The sequence below is a fragment of the Nothobranchius furzeri genome, chromosome 3, assembly GCF_043380555.1.
Source record: "Nothobranchius furzeri strain GRZ-AD chromosome 3, NfurGRZ-RIMD1, whole genome shotgun sequence".
Lineage (NCBI taxonomy): Eukaryota > Metazoa > Chordata > Actinopteri > Cyprinodontiformes > Nothobranchiidae > Nothobranchius > Nothobranchius furzeri.
In genome coordinates, this window is record NC_091743.1 from 67,479,127 (window position 1) to 67,505,610 (window position 26,484).

Genomic DNA, 26,484 nt, shown 5'->3' on the forward strand with positions numbered 1-26,484 from the left:
AGTTTTGGCACAAACAACGTCATGTCAACATAAACCCATAGTATTCTGAGTTTAAAATACATGCGTCAAAGCTTCAACTGTTAATACAATTAGTCTGAAAGTGTCACTTCTCAAAAGATAATATTAGATATTAATATTAGATTACCAGTAGTGTCTGCTTTTCTTCTTGATAGTGTTTTAAATGCATTGATGCAATTACTTAAACAAGCATAATTCCATTTTTATTATTTTTCATCAAAAAGCTTGGGAGTTGACTCTTAGTGCATGACTGAATTAATATGTCATCAAATTGTCATTAGAAATAGAAAAATACTATTATTTGTTGAAGTCACAATTTTTTTTATTCTTTTTGTTACACTTTGAATTACACAGAATCCCAAAACATTTAACATCCCCTATTGTTAAATTTGTTCAGAAAGTAACTCTTGCAGAGGTTTTTGCAGAGCATTCTCAAAGCTGATTAACCAGCAGGTCAACGCCACAGGAGGGGAAACACTGTAGTCATCAGCTGCAGACCTTTCAAAGAAAGACAATTTAAGTAAACATGAGGCTTCACTAGTCAAAAACTAAAAAAATAACCATTCACATTCAGATGTCTTTACCTGGTAGCAATTATCTGGTTGCCTTTGATTATCAGTGAACCTTGATGCACCTCCCGGTAATTTGTAGGCTTTAGGACTGCAAAACAGGAGAAGTTGCTACTATTTTCAAGTTTAAAAATATTGAAAAAATAGTAAAACTTTTAACCAACACAGCTAAGAATAATTCTGAGTGTTTTTGATTTAATGTTATATTTTGATACATCATCATAAAAAATGCAATATTTTGATTGAGGATGTCTGATTTTATAGGTCTACCATTATTATTGGCTGATATTGGTGTTATGATAAAATAATGAGGTAAAAAAATCATTATTGGTTTTTACTCCTGTTGTGACACAACCTTTACAAACGCATATGCACTCCTCAGCTACTTCTCACTCAAATTGTCAAAATATGACAGATTTAAAGTAAAGATTTTGAGATATTTTAGACAGGGAAGGCTGTTGCTGGTTCAGTATTTTAGATATTGGTTAAAAAGCCGATGTCGAGCATCGCTAATTATGGTGATATATTTTGTTTACTGTTAGTGGTTACGTGTTACGATTCAAACCCATAGAAATGAGAGATTTGCATGCAAACGAGTGCAGGTAACTGGTATCCCTGGTATCATAAAATATCAAACTGCAACCCCAAATGCCCAATAAGCTAAAGAAGAATATTCCTGGAGGTTAAAATGGAGCAAGTTTGTTAATGAGGAAACTTGTACTCAGTAAGTTGACAGAAATGTTCTAGTAAAGTGGTAAAATGTCTCTATTCCATGGGTTCTTGGCATCATTATAAAATATTTTTAGGAAAAACACCAATCTGGATTGTTGTTTTTAAACTTTTTTCTGCCATAAAAACATTGTTTAGGTGTGATAAAGAAAGATCTGGTGTCCTTTTCAACTTATCCTCCTGAGACCCTGTGTCCACACATGAGGTTATTTTCTTCTTGCACTAAAATATTATATTCTCTTCAATTTAGACCTTTTTTTCTTATTTAGAGACACTTGATATTGACTTAAAGTTTAAAATGTTTTCATTTTCTTTTGTTTTTTTATGAAATTTGTCAACATTTTGATTTAATTTTATTTTGATCTAAGTGGCATTTTGTTCAAACTGATGAGAGTTGATTAATCTGTCATAGCTAGAATTGATTTTATTTAAATCACAACAAATACAAATTTGCGTCTCATGAAGTTAATGAGAAAATGCTGATTTTATTTTTTATTTTTAAAGTAACAGATGTAAAACTAACTTTTCACTCACCTAAAATCCCCTCTGCGTTGCTGGCAGATGGCTTCTGTCTCAAAACAGGCCAAAGGAATTTGTTGCCGTTCTTCTCATGAACCAAGATGACCAAACGCACGTCTCCAGCAGTAACATCGACTTCTTTGTCCCTCTTGAATATTGTCACACTATAATATTCAGACAACCTGCTATTAAAATGACTTATGAACATTAATGAATTACTAGCTAATTTTCCAGTTGGGGAGGGGCGGTGGTGGTATATTTAAATTGTGACATATGGGAACTGTAAAGCAGGTGCAGTAGCTCGTAAAGCTACAATGGCAAATCTGCAAAGCAAGCTAGCTAAAACATTTATTCCGTGCCTCTAAATAATGTTTTAAAATTGTGCAGCTATAAATATATTGTGGAGATAAAAAAAAACTTGAAAAATGAATAAAGTGGTTCTCTTGCTTTTGTCTATGATGACATGGCTCGGTGGAAAAGCTACGACTGGACCATCAGGTCTCACACTGCCGCACTTCCACCTTTAGCTGGGTCCTCCATTCCTTATGCACTCACACATTTTGCAGCAGATCACCACTGGTGTGAGAGGTTCTCTGCTCAGTACTTTAACTCAACCCACTTTAAATTTAGGACAAATATTCCAGAGTCCCAAAAAGGAAAACACCAATTGAATTCACTTTTTTTGGTGTTTAGTGCTCTCTCGTTTACTGCGGCTATGCGGGTTATGGTATCCGGCGGATGTAGATGAAAGCCGACAGACAGGGTGAGAGTTCTGTGAACATGTTTGTGTTTAAAAGCTAGCTTTTTTTTGTAGATTTGCCATCACAGCTTTAATTTGCTTCTATTGTGCATCAAGATGGACACTGTCCTTTTGAATAGTTCTAGCCAACTCAAAGTTACCTTCCAGCAGTGATGGCTTCCTGTCCAGTGTGGCGTGTTGTAGACTGTCCCCCTCGAACAGTTACAGCCTCTGGTTGAATCTCAACATGTTGGTCATCTCCGGTGTGGATAACAATCTTTGTGAATCCTGCATTTGTTTCTGACTTCAGTTCTCCATTTACATACAGCTCTGATCAAAAAAGGAGATAAAATAATCAATTTGATGAAGAGTTTAACAAACACATCTTTTTAATAGTGTTAAAGAAACATTGCTGACTTCTGCTGGGATGGTGAAGAAGTTTAAGAATGACAGATCCAGTGATGTCGAAGCACAAGGGCGGAGAATTATTATTCTCTTTTAACAAGAATCTATGCTTCACACGTGATGTAGGAGCTAGAAAGAGAGAAGCTCTGAGTGAGAAAACTCATGCAAAAAACATTCTGATGATTTTTTCTAAGGGTACCAAAGATCCTACATCCAAGCCCATTAATGAAGGTGGCATCAGAAACAACATATGAGGTCCCATTGACAGATCACAGAATATTTTACATTTCCATGTGACAGAAAGCAAATCAGGAATTGTATCTTTGCTACTTTACTTGGTGCTCGAGCTAAAAGAAGGTCCATATAGTCATCAAATTGATCTGTGAAGAAAATATTCAAAAAGGCATTTTAGTATTTTGATTTGAATAGAGTCACAGTCTCAGAGCTGCTTAGCTTTAAGAAAATAACATAAAGCAGGATTTAAACCCTATCAAAGCATTTTCATTTTGCAAACAACCATCATAATAAGTTTATTCTAACTTAAATCTGGATCATATCTGTTGGCATATTTTTGTGATACAAATCAGTTCAGTAAATAACACTGTTGGTAATAATTCTGTAATCCTGAACAAAAAGATTTTTTTTCCTATAAACCAAAGTTAGTTTGCCACCGAGAGGCAACCAAATGTCAGAAACTTCAGCTCTCTTATTATTGTCTAAGTAGTGTATAAAAATAAAGTTTGTATTTAAGAAAATGACCGTCACTGGCTTGTTGGTAATTAAAATATTCTTAAAATAGTAAAATATCTAAATAAAGAAAATTCACAAAACATTAGTTTTGCATTTTTATAAACTGTCTTTTTGTCTCTATCTCTCATAGTTTGTCAGTTTGTTGTTTATTAATTTATACCTTAGTTGATAAAATGCAGTTTTTTATGGTGTTGCTCTTAAAGTATCTTTCTGGAGTTTTCCCCTTTCAGAAATTATGTACGATTTTTCAGAAATCCGTAAAAGATGTATTGTATAATGTAAGCAATACGTCTTTTTTTATCTATTTATTTTTAAACACGCCCCCTGCCCCGCAGAGCTCCATGCTATAGGAACCTGAGCACCGATCAGAACTAACCAATAGCGTTAGACTACTACTTATGTGCTTCGAATTTAAGGAATACCTCGGCTGATGCAGAGTTGATGAACTTTTCACGGACAAGTAAGTCTTTAAAATATAAATATATGAGAACACAACACGACAAGAGAACAATACTTGTAAAACAACGTGTTTTAGCTCTGTTTGTCGGCTACAGAAGCACATTAATAAACAAGAAACGTGAAGTTGCCATCTTAAAAATATGGATCAACTGACTATTTGTGTGATATGCTTGTCAGACACTAGATGGTGCCATCAGATAAGATAAATACTCCAGAAAGATACTTCAAGTGAGCAACTGTATTTGACTTTTCTAATTAGAGACAGCATAAATAGAAAGAGATTTAAGAGAAAAACCGTAGTCAGGATATGGAGCCAGAGGTCGCTGGTCTTGAGAACGCAGAGGAGGAAAAAAACCTAGGAAACCATGTTGACCTGGGTGATGACTGTTACGAGCATCATGAACTTAAAAAAAAACAAAGAACAACAAAAACTGAGTTCCATATTTTTGGGATTTCTTTAGACATCTATGAATTATTAAAGAAATATGGATGCTTTATAGATGGATAACAGCTCACAGATTCCAGGACGACCAGCAATTGGACCAGCATTGTTAACAGAAACTGGAAATGCACCACCTATAAATGAAAGCACAGGCATGAATGTTTGATTATTTGTTTCCAAGCTATTAGGTGCTGTTTGCTGATCAATCAATGTTTTAGTAAAATGCCTTAAAAATTGTATATTTTAAGAGCTTCTTAACACATGCACACACGCACACACACACACACACACACACACACACACACACACACACACACACAAGCATAAATAAGCTACCATTTTGCAATTAAATTTTTCCTTTTTGTGTGTTAAAAATAAACAGGTCATTAATATTAGTTATTAGTGTAGAAAATAAATAGGACTTAATAAGTTTAGGCTTCTTGCTCCCTTTGAACATGCATGTCAGTAACTTTTAATGGTAATGACAACTATTGTTTTTTTTTTTCTTTCTTTTTTCTTTTGGTATATTTGTATGCATTCACTGAAGTGCCAGAATCAATCCATGCTTCTAAGGCGGTCTCAGGGTTAGTTTATGGAAAGCGTCCTTCTGATGTTGTGGGCACTTCCGAGAAGAACAATCTTCTGGATTTCTTGGACAGGTGGGTTTCCAGGAATCTGTTTTGTTCTCTTTTCCAGTCCCTTCTTGATGAGGCCAAGTGCACCCACTACAACGGGTATTGTTGTTGTCTTCATCCCCCACATTCTTGTGACTTCTATTTCCAGGTCCTTGTACTTTGATAGCTTTTCAAGCTCCTTGGTGGTGACATTTTTTTTAGATGGGATGGTCATGTCAATCATGAGGCAGGTCTTCTCTTCTTTGTTTTTGATGACTATGTCTGGTCTGTTGGCCATGATTTCTCTGTCTGTGTTGATTGGCATGTCCCACAACACTCTGATGTTGTTGTTTTCAGTCACTGTTGGTGGTTGGTGTTCATACCACTTATCTGCAGCTGGTAGATGGAAATGTTTGCAGATCTTCCAGTGGATATAGCTTGCTGCCCTGTCATGTCTGTGGATGTACTCAGTTCTGGCTAGAGTGGGGAAGCCTGAGAGAATGTGGTCAATGGTTTCTTCATATTGGCTGCACATTCTAAACATGGGGTCTGTTCCATCTTTAATGATCTTGTGGTGGTATGATCTCGTTAACAGGCTCTGGTCTTGTGCTGCTATCAACAATCCTTCAGTTTCTGCCTTCAGTCCTGCACTGCGTAGCCACTGATGAGTATGATCTTGTTCTACATCTGCTTTTTTTACTCTCAAGGGGTATTGTCCATGCATTGGTTTTTCCTCCCATGTTTCTCTCATCCTTTTTTGTGCCCATTTCTTTGCCTCCCTTCTGGTCCTCTTGGCAAAGCTTGTTACTGTTTCTTTCTCTATTCTTGCTAACTCTGGGATGTTTAGTTCCTGTGCATATCTTATAGCTTCTTTTGTAACAGAGTACAGCTTCTTTCGAGCTTCATGGTTTTGTTGTTGTTATTATTATTATTATTATTATTATTATTATTATTAATATAGCTTTTTCTTTCCCTCTTATGTTTTTTTGTTATGCTACTACTTATTATACTCACATGCACATGTTCAAATAAAAGTCAACCCTAACTACCTGTTCTTACATGAATGCACCATTGTTTGATACATATATTTAAGGACTGTTCCTAATGGACTGGTCCTATTGGTAAATATCCCAATAAGGAGGTGATGCTGAGTATAATGATGCTCACCTCCATGCATCAGCTCAAGACCATGTTGTATTTTCCCCTCTTGGGGTTTGTGAAGGACTTCTGTTTTATCCTCCTGAGGTTTGGTGACCACCATGGATGTGAGTGGAGTCACAAAACTGTACTTCAGAGACAGCTCTAGAGTCTCTTTCTTCACTTTTTCTTTCTCTGGTCCAGACAAAAGCACCCTAGATCACAAAATGTTATTAACATCATGGTTGGGATTAGTAGTAGAAAATGATAAAGACAATAGACACTTTTTGTATGATTACTTCTATGCAGATATTTAAGAAAATAATAATAAATGAAGAGGTAATGAAAAAGACTTGGTGTTTTAGACAGAGGTTTGTATTGGAGTCTTCATTGTTTCAAACAGCTCAAGAAAATTCGTGTGGTCCATTCAAAATGACTGAGTTTTGTTCCTAGTCTGGTCACAGTGGGAGACAAGGCAGTTTTGGCTTACTTTGAGCACCCCCCAGTGACCATTTGTAGAACCAAATGCATAACATATCTCCTTACTGTGCGTTCGTCTTTTTAGCACGTCGATCTAACAGCTTAAATGTCTAATCAGCCATCCCTAGCGTCTAGAGTCATTCATCACTAAATTAAACAAATCAACTGTGTTCATGATCTGAAACATGCAGGAACCAGACTGCAGCGCCAGGTATGTCAGCTCAACAGAGCCAACCTGCAACTCTGAAGTTGCAAAATGGAATATTCTGGCCACAGGGGGTGATTGGGGCTGGGTGGCCTTTCATGATGGGTCATTTTTAGCACATACTGGCTCATGAAAATTATTTTCAAATATGAAAAAGTTGCAAAGCATCTCTTTAGTTTTTGACAGTAAATCTTGTTTGGCAGAAAATGTATTTTCTTTACTGCGTACAAAATATAAAGAAGACTAATTCTTGAAAAGTTACCTGTAATTTACTGAAAACTGTTTATGTTCTGATGTGGATTTGGTGATAAATAATTACAATCAAAAGCAGAGAAACTTGTACATGTCACACTTACTCTTTTTCCAGAAGCTGTTTCACTTTCAGATAGGCCCAAACCCTCTGAAGAAGGCCTTCAGCCACTGTTTCAGTAGAGGGCTCCACAGAGGTATTTGTGTTGGAAAAGGTCACTTTTCTGTTACTCTGTCATGATGCAACAATCAGAATAATATCAGTTTAAAAGTATATTCACTATTTTATTAACTTTAGACGTGTTGTTGAATTTGTGAGGATTGATTCTTACTGAGATGGCCACAACTTCAGGAATGAAGGTTTCGATGTTATTGTCCGTGATCTGACCGGCCACCACAATCTCAGAGCCATTATAATACTGACTGAAGTTAGTCTTGGTCAGGTTGGTTCCTCCCAAATAGATCATGGTCACATCTGTTAACAGAGGAGTGGCCACTTCTTCATAGAAACCCTGGTGAGACACAGGACTCAGAAAGTATGAGTTTTTCCATCTCCACACACAATAAAGGTCAAGCTGAGTCTTTCTCCTGTGTGTAAATGTGGTAGAGTACATTGCTAATGCGAGGAAACCTACCTGCAGCTGTAAATCAGCATCTGAGTCTTCATATATACGTCGTGCAACACCGTTGTTCTCCAGTGACATTTTCTCTAGGAACTCAAACTTCACATCAAACCCAAAACCAAGACAGTAGAGTGGGAATTTCTCTGCAATGGCCCTTCTTGCATTTGATTGTATAATTTCAGGATTTGTTTCTCCTGCAAAAGAACAAGATGTAGATATATGTCCCATCACAGTTTAGTCAAGCAAGAAGACAAAGATGGGATGCCAGATCCAGATTGGGAAGAAGTAATCCCAGGCAGCATACTTCATTGGGCCCTTTATGGAATATAAAAGTGAAATAAAAACTGCGTTTTTGATGGGGCGGGTGTGGGAACAAGCTCCCACACCTCCCCGTTCTCAAGCTCATTTCCATCCATGTGTGTCACACATCACATGATCATAAAATGGACAATACATATATTAGGGGATCGTTTTGGGAGGCCACTGTGCCTAAAGCAAGGCGCTAACCGCAAAAAGCTTCTGCAGCTCACAAGTCGACAACAGATTGTGAAAGAACGGAAATGCTGGAAACAAGCGGATTTTTCCTGATGTAAGAATTGAGTCCACTCTTTCTTTTGGTAGTTTTGGTGTTTATCTGGCCATACAACACAATATTCCGTGACTCTTCAAAAGTCAGCAAAAATGCTCAAAAACACTGGCAGTCAGGGGCTTTCTGTTCAGAAAATGGCGGGCAGTGTCTGAGTTCAACATAAACAAAAATCTTTTACCAGCTTTGCTTATCTAGTGCAACCGATAACATCCAACTGAAAAATATCACAAATTGAAACAAATCTTTCAAAGATAAAAAACAAGAATTATTGAGATTAATGATGGGTCACCCCTAATGTCAACATTTAGTTGGACCACCTTTTGCTTCTCTATCAACTTTGAACATCTAGACTGAGCAACATTTATGTTTATGTTTATTTATTTGGCAGACGCTTTTATCCAAAGCGACTTACAATTTATAACCTATAGGGCATGTTGTGATCTGTGGGGGAAACCGGAGTACCCGGAGGAAACCCACGCATGCATGGGGAGAACATGCAACTCCACGCAGAAAGGCCACAGCCGAGTTTCGAACCTGCAACCTTCGTGCTGCGAGGCAACAGTGCTAACCACTGCGCCACCATTTGCCTCTGTTTGCATTCAACTTGGGTCAAACTAGACGATAGGTGTTGGTGGACTGTAATCATTAAATCTCTCCACAGAATTTTGAGAGGATTTAAGCCTGGTTTCCATGAGCTCCACGATTGAGTGGTGCACACGGAGTGTTGCAAAGCAAATCCCCGCTAGGACAACAGAGGGTGTAGCACTGTTCTGTGGTATCCTGCCACCATAACACTCATGTATCCAGTCCACGATAGTGTATTTACTAATGTGTTTATATATTTCAGAGACTTTATAACATGGACAAATTTGTCCTTCATTCTCCGGCACCTCTTCATGCGGTCGTCACCTCAAAACCCACTTTTTCCGTAGTTTCCGTCCACGTTTCTTGTCCTCGTTCACTCACGGGTGAATAAATGTTCATTTTTTCTGACTTTTCCCACGATGTGTTCTTCAGTATGTTCTGGGTCAGCTGCTAAATATCCTTTTACTTTTTAATGGGTCAACAGCAGTGCTGTTTACAGGAAGTGGCGTCCTAACCAATCACAAGCATGCGGTCTCTGCCACTTTCAATAAATGTTTATAATTTTGGGCATTTATCCGTCACCCTCTGTGAGCACGTTGGAGGGCACTTGCGCTGATGCATGATTGTGTTGCGTGTCTCCGCACCGACGCAGATGGAGAAGTATAAATCAGGTTTTAGGTCTGGGCTCTGACTGGGTCACATGAGGATGTTCACTTTTTTCTCCTTCAACCTCTGTGTGGTCAGATTTGTTGTCTGCTTCAGATCGTTGTCACGTTGAAAGGAGAATCATCTGCCCATCTTCAACTTTCTGGCAGATGTTAGCAGGTTTTCGTCAAAAATTTGACGGTATTTTGCCCCTTCCCATTTTCCTAATGACAGCCCCAGTCCCTGAGGCAGAGAAACACCCTCACATCATTCTGCCACCTCCGTGCTTTACTGTAGGGGTGGCGATTTGTGGATGGTGCTTGATGGGTGTACATTAGGTCAGCTTTTGGTGTTGAGGCCAAATAGTTACATTTTGTTCTCATCTGATCATAAGACCATTTTCCATTAGGCATCAGAACCTTCAAAACGCGTTCTGACACAAGTCAAACCAGCTGAGGCCTTTCTTCAGAAATGGCTTTTTCCTCGCGACCTTCTCAGACAAGCCACATCTGTAGAACACTTGTGAAATATTTGTCACATGCACAGAATGACCACCCTTTGACATAAAGTTCTGTAATTCCTTTAGTGGGGCCATCAGTCTCTTGGTAGCTTCTTTTACCAGTTAATTTGGAGGGACAACCAGATCCAGGGAGTGTGTTAGTAGTACCTAATGCACTTCTTTGTTATACACTTTACTGTGCTATAAATTAAAAAGAACTGAAGTGAAATTAAATAATACTATAAAGAAATGGGTTTAAAATACATGTCTGAAGACTGGTATCTAATGGCATCCATGCATCCATCCATCCATCCATCAATCCATCCATCCATTCATGTGGGTACTATAGTGCTGTGATTGACTTTGCAGGCCAATCCATGTCTTTAGTGTAACCTGCTTTCATATTTGCTCTTTTTTTTTCTTGGGATTTACATTTATTCTTGTGCCAGTGTGTGCATGCATGTTTTCACTAACCTGAGGTGGGGTCTCCATCTGTGAGAAGTATCAGGATGGATGCTGAACCCTCTCTGGGATGTGCATTCAACATGTGTGCTCCTTCCAACACAGCGTCATTAATGTTTGTTCCTGAAAAAGATGTCAGACTGTTTTAACCCTCTAGAGCAGACCTGGGCATTTTACGGCCCGCGGTTCACATACGGCCCTTTGGTTGACTTTGACCGGCTCGCGTAAGGTTAATTGGAAATGACAAAATAAATGTATTTTCTCATTTTACCTCATGCATGGGCTAAGGCTGCATTGCTTTTATTTTGAAGTTGTTTTTTATGTGCACAATGAGGCAATACGTATAGCAACAAGTGCCCGCGGTTGACATGGTGACTGTAGCCCCAGAAATGTCCGCTCATGCAAAAAAAAAAAAAAAGAAAGAAAGATGCCAAATACAGGATTTTCAACAAAAATTGGACTGTAAGTTTTTTTTTTTTTTTTACTGAAGTCGGAGGCAAAGCCGTGTGTTTGGTTTGCGGGGAGGAGATTGCCATGTTTAAGGACTACAATTTGAGTCGGCATTACGACAAGAAACACTCGGAAAAATACAAGAACTCATCTGATGCTGAGAGGACACGGACATCCGAAGCTTTGCTAGCAAAGTTGCAAAAGCAGCAAGGCTGTTTTACTAAGCTTCACACATCCAGGGATGCAGCAACCAGGACCAGCTTTGTGATATCCCACAAAATAGCTAAAAACGGCAAGCCGTTTTCAGAGGGAGAGTTTGTCAAAGAGTGCATGGTGCACTCTGCCGCACTAATACGCCCTGAAAAAAAGGCGCATTTGAGCAAATCCCGCTGTCCAGGTGAACCGTGGGGAACCTGGAGCTTCAGCTGCAACGTGAAGTGGCAAGTTTTGACTTTTTCTCATTGGCCTTAGACGAGAGCTGTGATGTCCGGGGGATAACGGAGCTCACAGAGGAGCTGGCATCAATGCGGTCGATGAAAGGGACAACGACAGGGAGTGATGTTTCTACAGAGGTAAATGCGTGCACGGACACTCTGGGATTGAAATGGGAGAGACTGTCAGGTGTCACAACAGACGGTTGTCCAAATCTTACAGGGAAAAATGTCGGACTTTTGAAACGCATGCAAGATAAAGTGACAGAAATCGATGCAGATCAAAAATGGGTGTTTTTGCATTGAATTATACACCAACATGTGTTGTGCAAGTCAGTGCTAAAAATCAACCATGTTACTGATGTTGTTACTAAAATAATAAACTTCATCAGGGCACGGGCAATGAATCACAGACAGTTTGTCGCTCTTTTGGAGGACTCCACACAGCTGTCAGATGGCTCAGCCTGGGGAAAGTGCTGAAGAGGGTTTGGGACTTGAAAGCAGAGATTCATGATCTCTGCTGGATTTCTACTCTTCTCTTAAGGAGGAGAACTTTCCAAACCTGAGGAGACATGCTCAGAAGATGTTGGTTTTCTTCGGCTCTACCTACATTTGTGAACAAACATTTTCTATGATGAAGTTTACAAAATCCAGGTAAAGATCCTCTCTCACTGATGATCATTTGTCAGCTGTGCTTCGCATCTCCACCTCAGACATTCAACCTGACTTTGATGCACTCGTTAAAGCCCAGCAGACACTAGATTTCTCTCATTGAATAAGAAAAAAATCGCTTAAAAACACAAAATAAGGTGTTTGGACCACAAATGTAGGCAACTAGCAGTAAACTGGGACACTTTTTTTTAAACCTCTTTCTCAAGATCACAGTTCAGTGATTTTATTTTACAGACCTGTGTGTCTGTAGAATGCTAAGAACCTCTTTCCATCAATATTTGAAACTCAAAATGTGTTTTGGAGTGAATGTGACTAAAACTGTTAACTAATATAAGTCACAAATGTTTAACAAAAACCAAATGCGCACTTTGTTTACCATTGCCTTGGGAAATTTGAATAAATCACATTTTTGTAAGCCAACCTCACTTTTTCCTTTTTGCTCATTTATAACATATAGTCTACTCTTACCAGCTTGAAAAAACAATGGTATTTACTGCTTTTTATAAAGAAATACCATTAATATTATGCATAATTGACTTCAGCCTTTTGGCCTGGTCCTCCACAATATTTTCTATTTCTCATGTGGCCCCATGGAAAAAATAATTGCCCACCCCTGCTCTAGAGGCAGGCGTTGCAGATTAGCAACAGTTGCAACCTACCTACCTGGTTACTCCACAAACGTATTTCATGAGCATTTTTTAACTCAGAAGTACCCCTGAAGGACTTAGTTGTTCGTCCTTTTATCAAAACTTATTTTGAGCCTGAGAGGGTTAATGCCATTCTGCTGTCAGATATTTACATTCTAGTATTCTCACCTCCACTGGCTGGAATATTTCTTGCAAAGACTTTGGCTCCCTCCAAATTTTCACTAGTGGCCTGAACAAGTTCTCGTTTCCATTGAGAAATTGAGCTATCAAATGTGATGAGACCAAAGAAGTCATCTTCAGCCAGATCGTTCAAGATATGGAGCAGAGCAGTTCGAGTCTGTGTAACCAAAAAAGAAACATGACAACTTGGGGGGAAATACTGACATCATATATGTTTCAGATGTGAATTTTATTTATGACAGAAGGGAACACTAAATACATTTTAAAATGTTTTACCTGTTCAATTTTTTTGCCGTGCATTGAGCCACTTTGATCAATGAGAAATACAATATTCTTTGGTATTCGAGTAAGGTTCGATGGAGCAAAATGATGGACGAAGTATCCCTCTGATGTCTAAAAGAAGGGCAGTACAAAGAGGTGAATGCATTATTGCTTAGAAGGATGAACACAGAGACACTTTAGTGGTAATTAAGACCTGATGTGTGTGTGTGTGTGTGTGTGTGTGTGTGTGTGTGTGTGTGTGTGTTTGTTTGTTTGTTTGTTTACTCTTTATTCTATTAGCGTTTATTGCGAGTCAGAGAGGACAGTAATTTAGTCATGTTGTATGTTTAGAATATGTGGGAAAAAATGATAAATAAAGCTGACCATGACCATGATGTTGTCAGGAAATGAACCTGAGTGTGTTACCTTGATGTCTCCTAGTCCATCGTCTCTTTTGACGTCGTAAACAATAACCAGATCTCCATTCATACCCTGCTCCCCACAGCTGTCACAGGTTTTCTGGTGGTCCACTGTTGGATAGAAATGGACCCACGCCTGCAGACCACAAATCTGATTTCATACAGTCTTAAAAAACAGTGATGATGAGAACTAAGTTTAATGAGTAAAACATGAGCATCACCATGCACCTCAGCTCCCTTGTCATCAAACAGTTCATAGTCAACATCACTGCAGATTCGGCTCCAATGTCCATGTTGGTTTTTGATTCCATCCTCCTTTCACTCATGAAAAAGGTCCTAAGTTACATAAGCTCCTCCACTTAAAGCAGGACTTCTTACCTGAGCTGGAATAGGCAATCCAGGTTTTCTTTCTCGAAAACCATGGCCTCTGATTTACTGATCCTCATTTCAGCGACGTTACACTCAAGTTACTGCTGGCTACAGTCTTTGTTTTTGATTAGAGATTTTGCATATCTGTTACCTTCTTTTCACACTAATGTCTGTTCTCTCATTGTTGTGAGAGGTGGCTCGGCCTTGGGCATCTAGTTAGGATGCCTCCTGGACACCTTCCTGGTGGGGTTTTCCAGGCACGTCCAACCGGGAAAAGACCTAAAGGAAGACCCAGGACACTCTGGAGAGACTATTTCTCATGACTGTTCAGGAAATGCCTTGGGATTCCCCCAGAGGAGCTGGCTCAAGTGGCTGGGGAGAGGAAAGTCTGGGCCTCCCTGCTTAGGCTACTGCCCCACAATCTGACCCCTGATAAGTGGCTGGAAATGGATGGATGGATCACTGTTGTGTTGTCTCAACAGTTGTTTATTCATGGGTCTCCACCCCAGCTCTACCTCCAAAGTAGGAATCAGTTAAACCCTCCAGTCTGGGGACATTCTATCTCCCATCCTTCACCTAGAACTAATTTGCCATGGGAGGCCTGCCAGCCACAAAGACCTCTGACCCCTTGGATCTTTAGGGCATTTTTGTGCATGTGTGTGTGTGTAGATCAAAAACTAATTTGAAATGTACCCTCAGCTTCATGTTACCACAGTATCTGCCATTACAAAATGTAATTTAGCAAATAAAACTGAAAGAAAAATGGAGGAATGCACATATGTCTTTTGAGGACAGATTTAAACCCTGGTTAGTGTGATAATGGTTATTTCATCAAGACATTATCTTCAAGACATAAAACCTTAGTAGGGAACATGCATGCAACAGAAATAAAGCATCAATGGTTGTACCTGTTTGTCTGCATGAGTTTTGGTGATGGCATTAGCCAGAGCTTTAGTGCTCAGTCCTCCTTTCACATCAATGTAACTGATGCCAGCTTTCTCATAAATGTACACGTCAACCTGGTCGTGAAGATAATAAAAGAGTTTATTAGCATTCGTGAAAGCTGCTGTTGTTTTTGTTTTTCCGGATGATCAACATACTTTGAAATCTGCAACAGGCTGCATGGGTCGAGCGTGGATTTGCAGCTCGTATTTACCAAGTGTGCGTTTCAGTAGTTCCTCGTAGGTGAGCTCAAACGTGACCTTTTTGTGGGCCGCCACAGTCACGGAGGTTTTAAACTCCTCCATGGTCCTCCCTACAGAGCTACAAGGGAAATATTTTGCCACATGAATGAATGAAGATGCAGATTCATGTGTGTGTACAATTTTAAGTGATTATTAGTTTAATGCTTTTTTTTTTGTTTCCTTTATCTGTGTGTGAAATACACCATTTGAGTGTCTACGAATGCCATCGTGTTCTTATGCCGTGACAGTTGAATCTTTCTGATTCTGTTTCTGATTCAGTAGTCAGAAGGTTTGGGGGGGGGGGGGGGTTCCACAAAAATAACCTAAACTGAACAAGAATCTGCTTCTAGACCTGCAGAAAGAGAGAAGAAAAAAAAGCAAAAAAAAAAAAAATATATGGGACACAACAACAATACAACAAGATCAAGCTATCACTGCATCAACTTGATGAAGAAATATATAATCAACATTGTTTGACTGAACAATCACACGATAATAACTCACAGTGCATTGAGTGCCCACCACAGCCTTAAGACCGTTGGTTACGTATTGTAACCCCAGATTCTATGAGTCTAGTCGCAGCCCTTAAGCGAGCTGCTATTGGAAGGGTGATCTCAGCATCAGCCAATCATGAAGAGCTTAAATGTACGCCCACCACGTGGGCACCCCTTGTGGGTATATAAGTGGAGCGACTCCACTGTTCGCCTCCGATGGCTCTTAGTCCTAACAGAACCAGTGTGGCCAAGTGGCTTAAGGGCTGCGACTAGACTCATAGAATCTGGGGTTACAATACGTAACCAACGTTCTATTTCGTCTAGTCTTAGCCCTTAAGCGAGCTGCTATTGGAATAAAGCGCAGCTGGATGGGTTTACGCCACACTGGTTAGCTCAACCAATGGACACACCCAACATGTCTCCTTTTACTGGGGGTCGCTCAGCCTCAGCCCAGGGCTTAAAAGGCTGAGGCAGCCAGAGAGAAGAGTGGGGCCACCACTAAAAAATATCATCCACAAGAGGATGAAATTCATTCAAGCAGGGCCGATGAGGTGCCATAATGCGTTCACTCAGCCTGCTGAGGTCCAAGCACTGAACGAGTGATGGATCCTGAAGACACATCTCGTAAATAAGAACGAGTAAAGGAACAGGGTGAAGCCCATGAAACAGCCTGACAAATGACTTCCATTGACCCACCACTGTGGGGCGCCACAGAAGAGGAAATCCCTCTGGCTGAGTGAGCCCTGAGTGTCTCAGGAGGATCCAGCCCCAAGCGAGTGAAATGGCGTCACATAGCCAGAGTCAAAGGCGCTGGGCCAACAGCGCTTGCCCAAGGGAAGACTCCCTGTAGTGCACAAACATGATTCGTGAGCGGCGAATCCCTGAAGTGCGTGACACATATCGTGCGAGCGCGCGCACTGGGCAGAGAAGATGGGAAGCCGCCTTCTCCTCAGAATTATGGGGAGGAGGAAAAAGTCCAGCCAATGAAATTGACCTGGATTTGAAGGAAGTATTAATGTTTTTTGGGCACAAAGGCTGGGTTGGGGCATAAAACAGCAGACCCGCCATCTTTCCGGATCCTGAGGCATGCGGGAGCCACTGAGAGGGCGGTTCGGTCGCTCACTCTCGTGATGCCAGTGCCAGCAGCAAGGCAGTTGTAAGTGACAGGAACTTGAGTGAGACCTGGTCCAAGGGCTCAAATGGGGCTTCAGATAAGCCACGCAGAACCACCGTTAGATCCCACTGGGGAATTAGCGGACGGGACACAGGTCTGTTCCTTCTGACACCTTTTAGAAAACGTTTTGTGAGGGGATGATTGAAAACAGATCTATCACCAAAACCCTGGTGACAGGATGACATAGCTGCAGCATATGTTTTAATAGTGCTGAATACGAGGCCCCTGTCCGTCCGTATCTGCAGAAACGATAGAACATCCGCCAGCTGGCAGGAGAGCGCTTGAACATTCCGCTCTGTGCCCCAGTTCTGGAAAGCTGCCCATTTAGCAGCGTAAGATGCAATGGTAGAGGGCGCCCGCGCACTCTGAATCGTGATGACCACATCATGCGGCAGCCCAGAAACCCCTAATCGAAACCGCTCATCGGCCAGACCCACAGCCGATGGCTTATTTCCGGAGGATGTCTGATTATCCCATCCGCCCGGGGAGGGGCGTCCTCCCTTCGCGGGAGTCTCCACGGGGAGCCGGACAGTAGCGCTTGCTGGTCCGGAAGCCATGACGCGGACAAGCGTCTGGGAGCCACCAGAATTACCGAGAGCTGTTCTGACCGAACTCGGTCCAGGAGAAGGGGAATCAGAGGGACTGGTGGAAACGCATAAAGGAGCGTTCGAAGCCCGGGCTGGTGTGAGAAGGCGTCCGCTCCGAGCGAGGTTTGGTCCCGGAGACTCAGGGAAAACCACAGGCGACACTGAGCGTTTTCGCGAGCTGTGAACAGATCCACACGGTTCCCCGAACCTTATCCAAATCTGTGATATCAGCGCGGGATGCAGACGCCAGTCGGAGTCGCGGGGACCCCCTCTCGACAGGATGTCTGCCGCTACATTCAGGATCCCCGGAATGTAGGTGGCACAGCAGGTGGACATGTGCCCAACACAGTAAATCTGTGGCTATGCGCAATAGAGGGGGGGATCGAACTCCCCCTTGGCGATTTATGCAGGCTGCCGCCACCTGGTTGTCTGTGTGAACTTCGACATGACGGCCATCGAGAAGGGCAGCGAAGTGCATGAACACATTCCTCATTGTCATAAGCTCCAACACATTTATGTGCTCGTGCGTGTGGGAGGGCCAGCGATCTGCCGGCGTAACAAGCACGTGCCCTCCACCCCAGACAGTGACGCATCCGTAAACACAGATACGTGTGACGCAGGACGTCCGATGGGAATCCCGTGTGAGGGGATGCAGGGATTCCCCCAGTGAGCGAGGTCCCCGCCCACTGAGGGGGGAACCCTCAACATACGTCTCTTCTGACGTATCGGGTGTACCCGGAGGCAGATGAACCAACTTTGCAGGCGCCTCGAGTGCAACAACCCCAGCAGCACCACCGAGTGGGCTGCAGCCACCATGCCCAGAAGTCTCATGACTAACAGGGCTCTCACGATCTCGCGGGGTTGCACGCGGGAGATCACCGTGGTGAGATCTGCCGCTCTCACCGGCGACGAACGTGCTCTCATTAGAGAGGCGTTCAGCTCCCCCCCCCCCCCCCCCCCCCCCCCCCGAGAAACATAATCGACTGGGATGGAAGAACAGAGTTCTTCCCCCAGTTTATAGAAAACCCCAGATGCTCTGTTAACCTCCTGGTTTGCACTGACGCCCCGTCCTCGGACCGGGCGCATCGGAGCAGATCGTCCCGGTTAAATAAAACCCTCGTTTCCGCCGTGCGCAGTGGCTGCAGCGCGATCTCCGGACATTTGGAGAAAGTGCGCTGGGCTAGCGAGTAGCCGAAAGGGAGGCATTCGTGCGCGCGTTCCGACAGCGGACGTGTGCTCGAGGTCACGTGAGCAACGTCTGAGGATTGGTTTCGCGCCCTTACAGCCGTCGCTCGTACCAGAGAACTGGGAGCGACCCATGGAGGGCTGTGCTCGAAAGAGCAAGTGTGAAACAGCTGGAAGAGGCTGATCCGCACCGCAGAGCGTGGAGTCCATGAAGGACGAGTGGGAGCCGGGCCCGTGCACGGGAACGTCAAAGTGCCAGCGGATGGAGCCGCGCAATGTGCGCGCTTTGCGCGTGGTCGCGACAGCGCCATGACATCCCGTCCCACCCAAAGTTGTGGGGGAAGCGGGATGAGTCGGGCCTGGCCGGCTGGGGGCGGTGCGCAAATGGAGCGCACCCTTACAGCTACCCGTGTAACATGACCGAGTCCGACTGTGTGAACATGCAGATGTGCTGCAGTGCTTGGTGCGGGGAACATCATGTGTGAGGATTCGGCAGAAGGTTCTGCAGAGGACTGTAGGATTGTGCTCTCGATGTGACGTTTTTTGGGTTTTTATTTCAAAACCAAAATAATTCACAGAGTTAACATTGCAGCCATAAGCACACATATTCCCCCCAACGAGTCGTTTTCGTGGTTGTTTTCGGCGAGGTTCCTGTGACTGCCAAGGCTGTGTCTGCTGGCTCGTTCGGAACCGTTGGCCGCCAACTCCCTGGTCCCGCCTCAGCGGGAGGCCGGCTCCGCGGGGCGGGCCGTGCAGCTGGGCGCATGGAGTTTCCGCGCCGTTCTTCCCATCCTCTGGGGGAACGGCCGGAGTGCAGGCTGACCGAGAGTGGACCAGGTCTCGCACCGTGGCTGAAAGTTCAGCTGCTGAGCCCTCTAGATGATGCTCGTAAGATGGGGACCAAACAGAACGTCAGAGGTGATGTGGCCTTCCAGCATCTCTCTGTGCAGGTGTTCAGGAATGGAGGGCAGGGCCATGAGCCACAAGGCCGCTGGATAAGGGTCTGCCAGGCAGCAATGCGAGCAAAACCGGTGAGTACAGCAGCGCACAGATTGAGGATGGCATCAGCAGTTTTAGTAATGATGGTTTTTGACTCGACAGGAGAGTCAAGCTCCTCCACCATTTTGGAAACGCCAAAGGCGAGAAGGCGATGTTATTTCCTGCAGCGCCGGTCTGGAAGGCGAGCCGCCTCAGCAGCTGGTCATGCTTAGTGGGAACTGCTCGCGGTCCAGTGAGGTGGTTCTTGACGCCACACAGCGAGGCCAAGTCCGGCTCCAGTGGAGGAACGGATGGCCAGCCCTGGTCGGAGAAGCCCTCGACCTTGGTAATGGGCGCATGTGGAAATTGGCGCCTCGAGCCTGGCAGGCTCGGAGAAGGCGGCGGACCAGCAGCTCATGGCAGCGGGGAAGTGCGGCCAGACGGGGTCTGGACAGCGCGTCTGTGTTGCCCCAAAAATTCCCGCCAATTCATCCGCCTCAGGGGAGCCAGTTCTGGAACGGCTAGCCACCTGCGGGTCGCAGCCGTGGAGATGATGGCGGGCAGCTCCTGGAGCATGCTCTAACTGCTGGCAGGGAGGAGCGAGAAACCACTGGGGCAGAAGGACCCGCTGAGCGAGGCTCGTCGACCTCCGTGTTGTACAGGAGGGAAAAAGGGCTATGGCAGCCAGCCTCGTCGTGCTCCTCACGAGGCTCGTCGACCTCCGTGCTGTACAGGAGGGAATAATGGCTGCAGCAGCCAGCCTCGTTGTGCTCCTCACGAGGCTCGTCGACCTCCGTGTTGTACAGGAGGGAAAAAGGGCTATGGCAGCCAGCCTCGTCGTGCTCCTCACAAGGCTCGTCGACCTCCGTGTTGTACTGGAGGGAAAAAGGGCTATGGCAGCCAGCCTCGTAGTCGACCTCCGTGTTGTACAGGAGGGAAGGGCTATGGAAGCCAGCTTCGTTGTACTCCTCGCTGTCGATGACATCGTCCAATCGGTAGGAGTCAGCCGGCTCCTGGCCGACGTTGAAGAACCGTAACGCCTTGTCCAGCGAGTACGTGCCAGCCACCGGAATTTCCTCGTCGGTGGAGGGGGTGAAGTACTTGACCCGGCGGACCTTTTCAGCCACGGGCAGAGCGGTACAAAACGGGCACGAGGCCTGGGGGTCAAGGCCAGGCCAGCGTGGTGAGCCCCGAGACAGACCTCACACTTGGCGTGCAGGTCGCCGCTGGAGATGGAGCCCGTCTGGCAGGCCGGGCAGGTCCTGGCGTCGCTGGACATGGTCGGTGAGTAGATTTTTCTTGTATAATTGCTCTTAAAAGAAGCTCTTAAGCTTGGCGTGAAGAGAAAACGGAGGCGAACAGTGGAGTCGCTCCACTTATATAACCCACAAGGGGTGCCCACGTGGTGGGCGTACATTTAAGCTCTTCATGATTGGCTGATGCTGAGATCACCCGTCCAATAGCAGCTCGCTTAAGGGCTAAGACTAGACGAAATAGAACTGTGTTGAACGTGCCCAAGTCCATACTTATGAGAGCACCATGTGAGCACCTGTGTGTGTACACGCACTTGTTTATGTAAGGTTTCTCTATAGGAGCGTCCAATAGAGTGTGAGGGGCCACAGATCTGCCCCCTAAAGATGTGCAGGAGACGGAGGGAGCTCCAAGTCCCAGAGATCCAGGAGTTGCCAAAGAGCACAGGAACTCCAGGGAGACTGCGACCAGAAAAGCCCCCGCACCCCTCGAGAGGTGCAGAGGACCTCCAATATAGTGTTAATGAGTGTTGATGAGGTGTATTCCATGGCTGTGTTGAGCGGGTAGTGCGGGCATCGTCTGGCCTATGCCAGCTGATGCCACCACACCACCCCACTTGCACCCGCAGCCCTCGGTGTCTAAGTGCAGTTTAAAATTGGAAGTGGGCATCGGCACTTGGGATGAGGCTGAAATATCCCCCTGCCAAATGCCATTGAATGTGCTCACTCCCAAGGCCCTAAGTGTGTGTTTGAGTGAAATGCCGTTGGTGGAAGTGTTTAAGGTGAAAATAAAATTGGGGGCAGGTTGCCACAGGAATGCGGAAATGGGGTCCATACCCGCACTCCCTGACTTGTCCACCCCCCAAGGTCCTATGTGCATGTTTGTGTGATGATGTGAGGGAGCAGAAGGAGAGAAATATGTGGGGATGGGGAGGAATGGCTGGTTGGGCTTAGCCCTCCAGGGAGCCAGCTCCCCCACTGGCCCCAATAGGCACCTCTGTTGTCAACATGCCACCCAGAGCATGGAGACCCCAGCCCATCCTGCCAGGGTCCAAAGCTGCAGCATCACAGAGCCTCACGGAGTCCAAGGGCACCAACCCAGCCCCACCCCAGCAGAATATCTACGCCCATCCCTGCATTTGCACAACTTCCAGACTATAAAAGACATAGGACATCCAGGTAAGGTTGGGTCCTCCCCCTCCTGGACTTCCCCCTCCCCTGTGATGGGGCAGCAGAGGAGCCAAGAAAAAAAGAAAAGTTATGGATTCTAAAATGAACTCTAAAGTTAACGGGTAACCAGTGCCGAGACGTCAGAATAGGAGTGATGTGTGCTCTTCCATTTGCTCCAGTTAGAAGTATCGCTGCAGAGTTCTGGACCAACTGAAGGCGGTCAAGGGCTTTTTTTGTTAAAACATGTGAAAATTGTGTTACAGTAATCTAGACAGGATGAGATAAAGGCATGGAAAACCATTTAAAGTTTGTGTTTTGATGCCAACCTTCGCTGATTTTAAAAATGTATCCATCACAATACTTACCTGACAATTCCAGCACTTTGTCCCCTGGACACAGCCTGAGTGTACTGCTGCTGAGCCTGCTCCTTAGTTTTCACAACCCCATCGTACACCTGACCGTCTATAAACCTGCAGATGACAAATAACAAGCTTAAATGTAAAGGAATAACTTGAATCAGACAAAAGTAATATTTACCCTCTGGAGTCAGGCGTTGCAGATATGCAACTTTAAAACCTACCTACCTGGTTACTCCACATACGTATTTCATGAGCATTTTTTAACTCAGAAGTACCCCTGAATGACTTTGTTGTTTGTCCTTTTATCAAAACTTAATTAGAGCCTGAGAGGGTTAATTAAAAATTCTATGACATGTAACCAAAGAAAGTCAGACAGTTTCCTCATGAGGAGTGGGCCAAAATACCTGCTGGGGGGTGCAAAAGTCTCATTGACAGTTACAGGAAACATTTGATTGCAGTGATTGCCTCCAAAGGTTGTGCAAAAAATATTAAGTTAGGAGTACCAGCATTTTTGTCCAGGCCTGTTCCATGAATTTAATTCTTAAAATAATTCTGTTGAAGCATGGCTGAAAAGCAATGTCTGACTTTTATTGGGTAAATTTCATAGAATTTTTACTTTGTCAGATTCAAGTTCTTTCTGTTACCATTGTGGGTTTTTCTTTCATTCACTGTGTGTGTGTGTGTGTGTGTGTGTGTGTGTGTGTGTGTGTGTGTGTGTGTGTGTGTGTGTGTGTGTGTGTGTGTGTGTGTGTGTGTGTGTGTGTGTGTGTGTGTGTGTGTGTGTTATAACATATTTTCTAACATACATTCTGAATCTGCTGATGAAGGCATTCTTGGGGATCTGGACATGGAATTCAATTTCTTTAGACTCATCCATACTGTTGGTCACACGGCTTGTGATGATAGTGGTGGCATAACGGCTGGTAACAGTGGAGTTAATGTGAAAATGTCTGATGTCCCAGTCATCCTGTGTAAAGAAGAGGTTTTATTTAATGAGGCAGGAGGGGGGGGGGGGGAAGAGAGAGAGAGAGAGAGAGAGAGAGAGAGAGAGAGAGAGGGAGAGAGAGAGAGAGAGAGAGAGAGAGAGAGAGAGATGACCAGAGATCAGATGTCTTTATTGTTTGGTGAAATCTGATTGGTGTGAGTACGGAAACTTCCCGTGTTTTTTAAACAGTAACGGGGCCTTCCAGGCTTTTCCTATTCTCTTAAATTTGATGAATTATCTAATAATTGGAAGTGATCATATGATCAAATAAAGCTTCATGTTCTTTTCAGAAATATTAGAATTATTAATTAATTTATTTATTCACAGAGATTGTTTTCATCTCCTCCAGTTTCAGAAGTAAACAACCAAACAAACTACTATCAAATTTGAGGTAGTGGGACAATTAAAGATACTAACATTATGCAGTGGTGGAAGAAGCACTTGACTTTGTTTTTATTTGTGCAAAGTACAGTTAAGGGATTCAAAAAAATCTCTTGATTAAAAGTGAAAATATCCAAAAAATTTCTGACTTAAGTGAAAGTATTAGCGCATGAATTTTCAGTGAATCTTCAGAGTCACCCATTTTGGTGATAGATATCGGTGATATTGGTGGTATAAGTCATGGTGGTTGTTACGGCTGTTGCTGTTTGCCTCAGAAATCTGACACTGCAGAGGACAATCAGTGCTGCCTCCACCTCCTACCTGCACAGCTGCACTCACTTGGGCTGATCACCTCCTGAGCAGCATAAAAGGGAGAGCTGCCAGGAGGAAAGGAGAGACTGGATCTGTGCCAGTTCTCTCATGTGCACCATTTGTTTGTGTTTTAATGGCCTTTAAATGGGTTTTAGTTCTTTAAGCTTAGTGAAGCTTGAGAGCTTTTATAGGTTTTTAACAGACGAGGGACCAGAGTGCTGGTTACCTCTTGGCTCCCAAACTTGTGTTTAAGTCAGTGGACTTTGTTTTGTGAATGTTTGGGAGCATTCGATGTCTGTTTTAAACGTAAACCCTTGGCCATTTTAACAATGTGTTTTAAGTACTTTCAGATTTGGAGCTTTTTGTCATTTTAAAATCCTTTTAATAAATCAATGTTTACAATTTCCACATCTGAAGCACATGCCTCTGTGTTACTCTCCGTCCTTCTCCATATTCACCAAAAGAGGACGTAACAGTGGTCTTGGCTTGTCTTTCCTTTACACAGTTTGGTGAATTTTACAGCTACTGTGGCACTTTTTGTTTTTCCTTTTCTACGAGCAGGCTTCAAACTCTCTATGGATAACTCTGCCTCTTGCAGCTTGGTTTAGGTATTCCACTTTACAGTGGAAACAACAGGAAGTAAAAATCCATGTAAAACTAAAATTCAAACTAAAGTAACCTGTAGCTCAAACTTTTGAATGGCTTTTTTGTCAGGATTATTAAAGTCAGAATTGTCATGTTCTCAAGTTACAGTTCATGTTGCAGTCTGACTGCTTTGAACATCTTCACAGTGTAAATCCACAACAAAATGAGTGACATAAGCACATAACTAACATTAACAAGTTCTTGCAAATAAAGATCTGTTAAAATGATGAAACAGAAGTATCCCATTTGTCATATGCATGATTCTGTTGAGAGGTTGTACCTTATTTGGTTGTGAAGCAGCCAAAGTCAGAAGCAGCACCAACAGTGTGAGTGGCACCAAGGCGCTCCCCATGTTTCCTCAGGGAAGACTTGACTCAGACTGTTCTTTCAACTCAAATACAGTCAACTTTTATTTCTACACCCGACTTCCTGTCCTCCTTCCAAAGCCCTTTTCACACACCAAAAACAAATCCTCCTCTATTTGAATATGTGACCTTTGTTGTTGACACTCAGCGAGCAGTTTGTTCACTTTGACACAAAATAGATTTAGATTTTTTCATGCTGTGAAATAAAATATTATTTGCAAATGAAAATGCTTTTATAATTGCTCCTTCACTAAAGCATTAATGATATATTACACTTGTGAGAAATTTGCAAGGATTGATTTATATTATAATATTAAATAGTTAGGAAGTACTTACTAATATGAGCCCTGGAAGAATGTTTAAGATAATATTTTTGTGAATTTATCAGTATCTTACTATTAAACTCATTATCACCTAAAATCATGTCTGTTTAGCGGGGGTAGCAGCCCCAACAGGGGCAGAGGCCCAGTGGTTTCTCTGATTGGTTTAATGAACTGAACTGCATTGGAGTATTAACCTAGTGAAGTGCCTTGAGACAACCCTCGCTGTGATTTGGCGCTATATAAATAAACTTGAATTGAATTGAACCATAGAATGACAAAATGCTAAACTTCATAATGGTGTTTTCGCTTTCTTTTTTCCTCTTTTTGAAATTTTTTGCAAAGTTTTGAAAAAAAAAGGGTTGACGTCAAATCATTACCCTGAAATAACCATGAGGATTCTAAACCCAAAAGTCTTTCAACCTTTATTTGCTTAGGTCAAAGTTCAATGTGTTGCCACAAACTGGAACGAAAAAGAAAGAAAAACTCAATAGTCAACATTTTTTGATGACATTTGACAAAAACATTTTTAAACTGTTTTAGTTTGTTTATTTGTTTTTGTAGTAGAATTATCCTGTGATGAGTTAAAAATCACACATATTTGTTTTCTAGAGAGGCTGTGCCTTCGTTGGTTGTGGAGCTGCCATGGTTAGCTGCAGCTCTGAACTTTGGTGAAATTGTTCTTTGGACTGAAAATCAACATCTGTGTCTAAAGGTCTCCTTCTTTAGTTTACCCCAAAGCTTACGCCCACACAGAAAAACACCACCTGCCAAGCCTCGCCACCTGTGATTTAGCCGTGTGTAACCTGTAAGGTGGACACTGACAGACCAGCCTATTAAACTTGTGGTATCTTCTTAAAATCCATTATGATCTGCTACCTTTAAAGCTTCACATACTTGCTACAAATCATCACATTCAAAAACTATTGCAACAACACACGTAAATAA

General features: G+C 43.2%; 1 protein-coding gene across 1 annotated transcript; it reads right to left on the reverse strand.

Annotated features, from left to right (window-relative positions):
- Positions 1-315: 315 nt before the first annotated feature.
- Positions 316-25,289, reverse strand: itih3b.1 (inter-alpha-trypsin inhibitor heavy chain 3b, tandem duplicate 1). The gene is made up of 21 exons (XM_070549415.1): positions 25,132-25,289; positions 23,335-23,495; positions 22,535-22,639; positions 15,248-15,410; positions 15,056-15,166; positions 13,786-13,914; positions 13,375-13,491; positions 13,087-13,255; positions 10,731-10,841; positions 7,951-8,132; positions 7,648-7,827; positions 7,423-7,547; positions 6,412-6,596; positions 4,705-4,764; positions 4,484-4,591; positions 3,315-3,359; positions 2,992-3,108; positions 2,736-2,904; positions 1,851-1,999; positions 603-678; positions 316-516 (listed from the first exon to the last, which is right to left on the reverse strand). The coding sequence occupies exons 1-21, from the start codon at positions 25,201-25,203 to the stop codon at positions 402-404; spliced, it is 2,649 nt and encodes an 882-aa protein (XP_070405516.1). The 5' UTR covers positions 25,204-25,289; the 3' UTR covers positions 316-401.
- Between the last annotated feature and the right edge of the window lie 1,195 nt (positions 25,290-26,484).